The 6,993-nt window shown below is 33.3% G+C and overlaps 1 protein-coding gene across 1 annotated transcript in view; it reads right to left on the reverse strand.

Annotated features, from left to right (window-relative positions):
* Nucleotides 1-4,305, reverse strand: part of LOC108691950 (E3 ubiquitin-protein ligase TRIM71-like) — an 8,930-nt gene extending 4,625 nt beyond the window's left edge. Inside the window, exon 1 of the mRNA XM_018199918.1 lies at nt 4,253-4,305. Within this exon, the coding sequence (XP_018055407.1) occupies nt 4,253-4,305 (53 nt within the window). The remainder of the gene's footprint in view (nt 1-4,252) is intronic.
* Nucleotides 4,306-6,993: the final 2,688 nt, after the last annotated feature.

Genomic DNA, 6,993 nt, shown 5'->3' on the forward strand with positions numbered 1-6,993 from the left:
GACGCGATAATTCTCTCAAAATATTATTTACATATGACAACAAGATTTCTTTGAATTGTAACAGTTTCAACCTTGGGCAAAAACGTCCTGCTTGCTAAACGCACTTGCTTTATCGAGTATCTATATAATATACATGTAAAAACGTATTTCACATCGCGTATGAACATTATCGCGATTTCTATTATCGTGCACGATTATTACATTTATGCTGCATTTATATTGCGTATTTGCATGACTTGGCGAAGACAAACCTGTCTTGTTAATTGATAACTATGAATAAGTTTGAAAAATATATATATATCATTAAATTTTAAAACAATATAAATGGTAATTTTTCTTGAGATTTTTAATAAAAAATCAATTTCACATCGACAAAAGAACTTACTAACGAAAAGAAATAATACGAGAAATCTAAGATATACTGTATAAGCATTATAAAAAGCGTTATAAGAAGTGACGTTTTCACGACTGCGAGATAAATTTATTATTAGGTATTATCCAAAATTTGGAAACTGAAATATGTCAAAATTCCACTCGAACGATCGGCTGTAATTTTTACTGTGCCCGCCACGTCGATATGACTTACCTATTCTTTTCTCGAAACGAGTTTTTGCAAGGAAGCTTGTTGGTATTTGAACTATCACGGTCTTTTGTTCGCACCGAACTAAACCGATCATGTCTCGCGTTGTTGACAAGGATTTGTCTCACGATGATGAGGTCACTTCGTACAATATTCGGATTATACAGTGTGTCTTATTTCTAAACATTAACTTTTAATACTCAACCTGAAATTAATTTTTTTCTTATAAAAAATATTCATCCCTCAGATTTTTTGTTATTAAAGAAAAAGAGCTTTTTTTTTTAATTACTCATAACTTGTAAATAAAAATCATCGTACCGCAATTTAAAAAAAATAGATTCTAAAGCTGCAACTTTGCTATATCAAATGGTATATTTGCCATTTTTTTTTAAACATGTAGACATGACGCAAATAAAGTAACGCTACGAACTTTTGTCCCAATTCAATATATTCTCATGTGAACATTTTGTACATAAACAATATTTAATTTCGCCATGAAAAAATTTGTTTTTCATATAAAAAATGTAATAAGCAACAAGTCTGTATATTTATACCGCACGATATATCTCTGGATTAATCCCAAAATCATATCGTTCCTTCTCTTTGCTAGAAATATATTAAAACCAAGATTAAATCGCTGTCATTAGTATCTCTCTTTACAACATTTTGAGACAGAGATCGTTTTAAAATCATTAAAACCAAGCAGCAGCGTTATTTTTTCGTGATTCCGCATTTATTAGAAAAATCGAATTGTAAGTTTTGTTTTTCTGTAATGGTATTTGCATGACTGGTAAATGTAAAAGCAAATGAGCTCCTTTTCATTCAGAACTACTCTTAGACTGTGATGTTAAAAGCGAGAAAAAATACGCGATAAAAATTCTTGGAAAATGTATTAACATAAAAATATATTTCAATAAAACGATACTTAATTGATAAAAACCAGCTTGTAAAATATACCGAAAATTCCCTTTTTTCCCATTAATTAATACATAACCAATTATCTGGAAATAAATTGTGCATAACTAAAAACGAAATAAGTTACGTTCGTAATTAATAATATATAGAAATAGAAATGATTTAATTTCTCACCGAAACAAGAGAACAGTTTTCGGTGTATTTTATATATAATTGAAAGTCCATTTTATCGATTTATATAAAAGTTGTTTTACTGAAAAATATTTCTATTCAAATATAATATAGAAGAATTTTTATCATGTATTTTCTCGCTTTTAAAATTGTAATGGTGAGTAAATAGAAATTTTAAATTGTAAATTTTATCTGAGTTGTCTAAATGTATGAATGTGGAATTATATCGAATATTGGATTGATATCTTCGTTATCGCATGATATATGCTTAAATGTGCGAAAAATCTATTACATCCTCAATATTTAAGTATTAAAACTAGGAATGAGTTCAAGAATGTATCAATACTTGCTATATTGCGCAAAGTCAGATATAATATCCCGTATATTCATCTCAATTAAAACGCACATATATCGTATGATGATCGTCTACTATTGATTTGATACCATCAGCGTGGGTTATAGTAAAGAATCGAAATTAACAAAATTCGCGTTGTGATTTCATTTTTCTATTAATATACTCAATTTTATATCGAATGGAAACATATCCGAAGTACTTTTTCCAAGACGCTCTGTCGCGAATACGGAGGGTAATATCCTTGAAATCGCCATGGCGACCAAGGTCGGATCCGCTTTTCCTCTCGAGGGTTAGGAAGGAGGAGAAAGTAAAATGGCCGTATACCTGCGGCATGCTGTGTGCTGTCTCTATGAGCATTACATACGCGCACGAACGGATCATACCACCCTGCGTATAGACGAGCATGCGTAATTCGACAATATTTGCCCAAAATATATATATACAACGGGTCTGCTGTATACTTTGTCTCTCGTGTTTCGATATGGCTTGATCAAATTTCGTTTGTATCAAAATGCCTTTGTCTGGCTCGCGTATCGATTTGTGCGTTTATTCGAGAATTTTTATTTCGCTTTTATTGAGCGATATTTGAAGAGCACCATATCGATGATTTATCATGAGCTTTATTTTTTCCGCATGATTTTCCATATAAAATTCAATCTTTCTAAATTGTAAATTGTAAAGGTTACGCTAGCTAGAAGGAATTCTAGGAATACTTTTACGTAATTAGAGAAAAAAAAAGGATTAATCGTTCTCCGCTATATTTTCTTGTAATTTCTTGGTACTTGTGCACAAAGAGAGAGGGGGAGAAAGAAAGAGAGAGAGAGAGAGAGAGAGAGAGAGAGAGAAAGAATCAAGTTTTATTTAAAAAAAAGAAAAACAACATTTTGTCTAGATCCCTGATATGAAAAACATGTCTTCTTACAAAAAATTTTTGTTACATAATTCTAATTAAAATAAGTACTTCTTACAGTTTCAACTCGCTGAATCCAAATTCATAAGTAAAAATGTTCTATCAAATTTTTTAGAAAAATGAAATAAAAACCCTTCAAAAATGCACTTTTCAGGATCTCTTTTTTACATTTAACGAGATTTACAGTTTTCGAAATATTTAAGTAATTTTTTTTAATTTAATGTGATAGAACATTTTCTCTCATGTATTTGGATTCAGTGCGTCAAAAACTATAAGAACTACTTATTCTGATTAAAACTTGACTAAATTTTTTTGTCGATGAATACAATTAAAATTGCAAAATAGTAGTAAAAGTATTCATATTCACAGCTGAAAGTTAACATAAATCCTCGACAATGTTATATTGTCAAAACTTCCTGTATTTTTAATGATTTTAGATTTTAATATTTATCTAAATCTGTAACATTTATAAGGTTTAGAAAGCCTATATCAACGTATTTTTTTATAAGAACGATCAGAGTCCGCCGCCTTCGTTTTCATCGGTGGGCTGAATGACGTCGCCTGCCACTTTCGCTTTCGTTCGCGTTTCAATGCCGTACATTGAAACGTTTCACGACTACATGAGTACCGGAAAATCGTGAACAACGTGACGTCAGATACGTAAAGATGAAAGCGGTTAATATCCATTTTCATCAATGTAGATTAACTTTAATTTTAGTTTAGCTTGTTGTCTATCTTTTCCTCTCTCTTTCTCTAATTATAAAAATTAGAAAAAGATAAAAAGTAAATTGGATTGAGATTAAAGTTAAATTTACATTGGTGGAATTAGGTATAAGTACAGTAGGGTGATAAGTCTTATAAAATTCAACATGATAAAGTGGAAAGCAATCAACGACAAGTGAAAAAACGATATAAAGGTCACAAATTCCTTATCATAACTTTTCCAGATAAATTTTCTCATCATAACTTTCCCAGATAAATTTTTTTGATTTTCTCTGACTTTCAACAACATTTTAAAGGTTTTTGTATTTTCATCTTAATTTGGAAACTGTCAAATATTTTATTGAGAGCAATTTAACATAATAATGTTAATTACTATTAATGTTACTGACATTGTTTGCATTTAATTGTTAAGTTGATAATATTCCAAAACTACATAAGCATGATATAAACATATTAAATTTTATTAAAGTCAAGAATTCCTATTTTCCAGAAAATTTTGCAAAATTCTTACTTTTGCTTAATTTCTCTGATCGTCTTTAATTTCGCTGATTTTCAGATTTGTGGCAACTCTGATATGAGTGAGGAAATCAAGTCTTACCTCTCGTATGAGCGCTTCTCCACGAAGCAATCGTATTGGTGTGTGGCGAGCATGCTTTCCGAGATGTCTATGCTCGTGTATCTCTTCAAGATTAACGCCCCCGACGACTGGACATTGACACAGTATAGTTGATCTCTCGTGTCAGAAGCAGAAGGGTAGAATCTTTTCATGTCTACAACTACGCCGGGAAGAGAACTGCGAACTCTCGTGGAACTCTACTAGCTAGAGAATGAGGGATCGTCTGTTGCAATGCTTGAGCTCAACTACTTAACAGCGAGAATAATCGCGTTCGTTGAGCTTAGAGTCTTGATAAATTTTTTATTGACACGTGCGTCGTTTTTTTGTCATTTTCAATAAATCAATATAAGTAAGATAATGTAAGTTAGAAGATAGTATTCATAAAAAAAGACATTACCTATCCCTTCTTTTAATTCTCCTTTTGATGACAAAATAATTACTGGTGATTTAGTTTATAAGAAACGATCAAATCAAGAGAAAATCAAAATGATTTTATTTTGATATTATCAAAATCAAAGTGATGATTTTTTTATTATTAAAGTTAAAAATCAAAATAAAGTTACTTCGTTGATTTTTAATTGTTCTTTAAGCTGCAAGGTTGAGTAATAGGATCTCTAATTAAGTCTAATGGCATTGATTCCTCGTCACACGTTTATGATTTTTTAATAATACGATTTTTATGCTTTCGTGGGAAAACATTTTTACAACAATTAAACGATTAAAATTTATTAAGTAATAACTGATATTAATTGTTTTTTTATGGACTATCTCTGATTAAAATTTAAGTCGAAGGTGTCCGAGTAGAACAAGTGAGAAGCAGACTTTCAAAATGCATTTTATCAAAAATTTATAATTTTTAGAAAACGAGAAAGAAAACCATAAAAAAACCGCGCAGAAAATAACAATTTACCAATCAATAAGATGTGAAATGTTCGACAAAATTGCTAAACAGTTGCTAAAATGTTAAACAAATGTATTTTATTTGTCTTTAAAGGACATAATGCACTTCGAATGTCAAGATTTTTTTCAGTACATAAATTAATAGTGTAGAAATGCTTTCAGAATATTGTAGAGTAAAATATGAGTTTCTCAACACTGATCACTATTGCCCGTATTCGTAATCAGTTCTTTAAATTTATCTTTAAATGCTCAGCAACCAATAAAATAATTCGTAGAGTATCTGAAGATAAATTTAAGGAAGCCTTAAATATAAGGCCTGAGCCTAAAAATAATAAATACTCAGCATATTTTGCCATCTTAACTAAAAAAATAAAATCTTGAACAAAATGTATTTTGGAAGTCTGCTCCTCAAGTCACGATAATGTCAAAATGACATTAAAATGAATCGGTCATGATTGAAAAATGATTTTTAATGATTATTTTGAAGTCATTTTGATGTCATAATGATTTGTTATTCTGCTTGAGTGAGCAAGTCGAATAAGCAAGTCAATAAGATTATGATTGAGACTAAAATGAGCTTTCTATAATGGGCTATCCAATCATGGTCGATAATTTTTCTTATATTTGATTGTAACTGATCAATTTCTTATGATTTAAGACTATGATTTAGATAACAACTTAGGAAGTCCATTTAACGTTTTAAAGAAATATAATGCCGAGTTTATAATGAGTTGGAAATCTTCAGTCTTAACCAGGTTTAACCTATTATAAATAGATTTTTCGCACCCACTAGTTAATTGTACACATCGAGTCGTTTAGCTCGATTAAGAGGAAGGAATAAAATCGAATTTGGTCAGTCTTAAGAAAATCAGTAGTCGTACAAATTGGCTATTGATCAACTTCACCGATTCACCGATAAGACTTAGGACTACCGACTCATTGTAGACTCGGCATGAAACATTATAAAGGATAAAAAATGAGCACTTAAGAATTGCATTATTAATTACCTATAGAGGATCCACGAAATGACAATCAGCACACGAATTTTTATCAAACCGGAAAGCGTTCGTTACAGTTGTGAATAGCCACGTTGCACGCAAAAGTCCACAAAACTTTATTTCTGTCGTTTTGGCGTCTTCCTATGATGCCCAAAAAAGCGCGAACTTCGAAAAAAAAAAGTAACAGGATGCAAGTCAAAAAAGGTTCAAGAATAATCGTCTTTACGCGATCGCGTATATTCCACGAGTTTCCCGCGCCCCATCCTCGAATCGCTGAGCGATATACCCGCTCGCGTATTTTTGGCACAAGGATCTCAGGTAGTTCGCCCGGGGAAGGTACGTTCCAAAGAGAGCCCTGGAATTCACTCGACGTGTCAACGAGCGTGGGCACGTCGCACGTCACAGGAACAGCCGGCGCGGCGGTGAAGCGGCGTGAAGCTGTACGTACCACGCGGACCGGGAAATGCCGATGAGGATTCCGATTCGAGAGCAAGACGCTTTCTTTGAAGGAAGCCGCGTGCCACCCTCCGACGAGCCGGGAATCACGAGCCGAGCCGGCGCGCGAGGAACAGAACCGTCCGCCCTTTACTCCGGCTCGCTCTACCTCTGAATCATCCACGTCGCCCACGCATCGCGATGCCGGGGGCTCTGCGTAGGTGAGTTCTCGCGAACCCCTTCCCCGGGCAGCGCCATGCGGTTTCCCCGCTGTACGCCTGCGCCCAGAAACCATGAATGGAAGCGCCCGCTCAATGCTGGACGGTATTTGCTTGCTCACGGGAGCACTGCGGCATCCTACCCGCTCCCACTCCCCCCCCTCCCCCTCCC

This window comes from Atta colombica, unplaced genomic scaffold (genome assembly GCF_001594045.1).
Source record: "Atta colombica isolate Treedump-2 unplaced genomic scaffold, Acol1.0 scaffold55, whole genome shotgun sequence".
Taxonomy (NCBI): domain Eukaryota; kingdom Metazoa; phylum Arthropoda; class Insecta; order Hymenoptera; family Formicidae; genus Atta; species Atta colombica.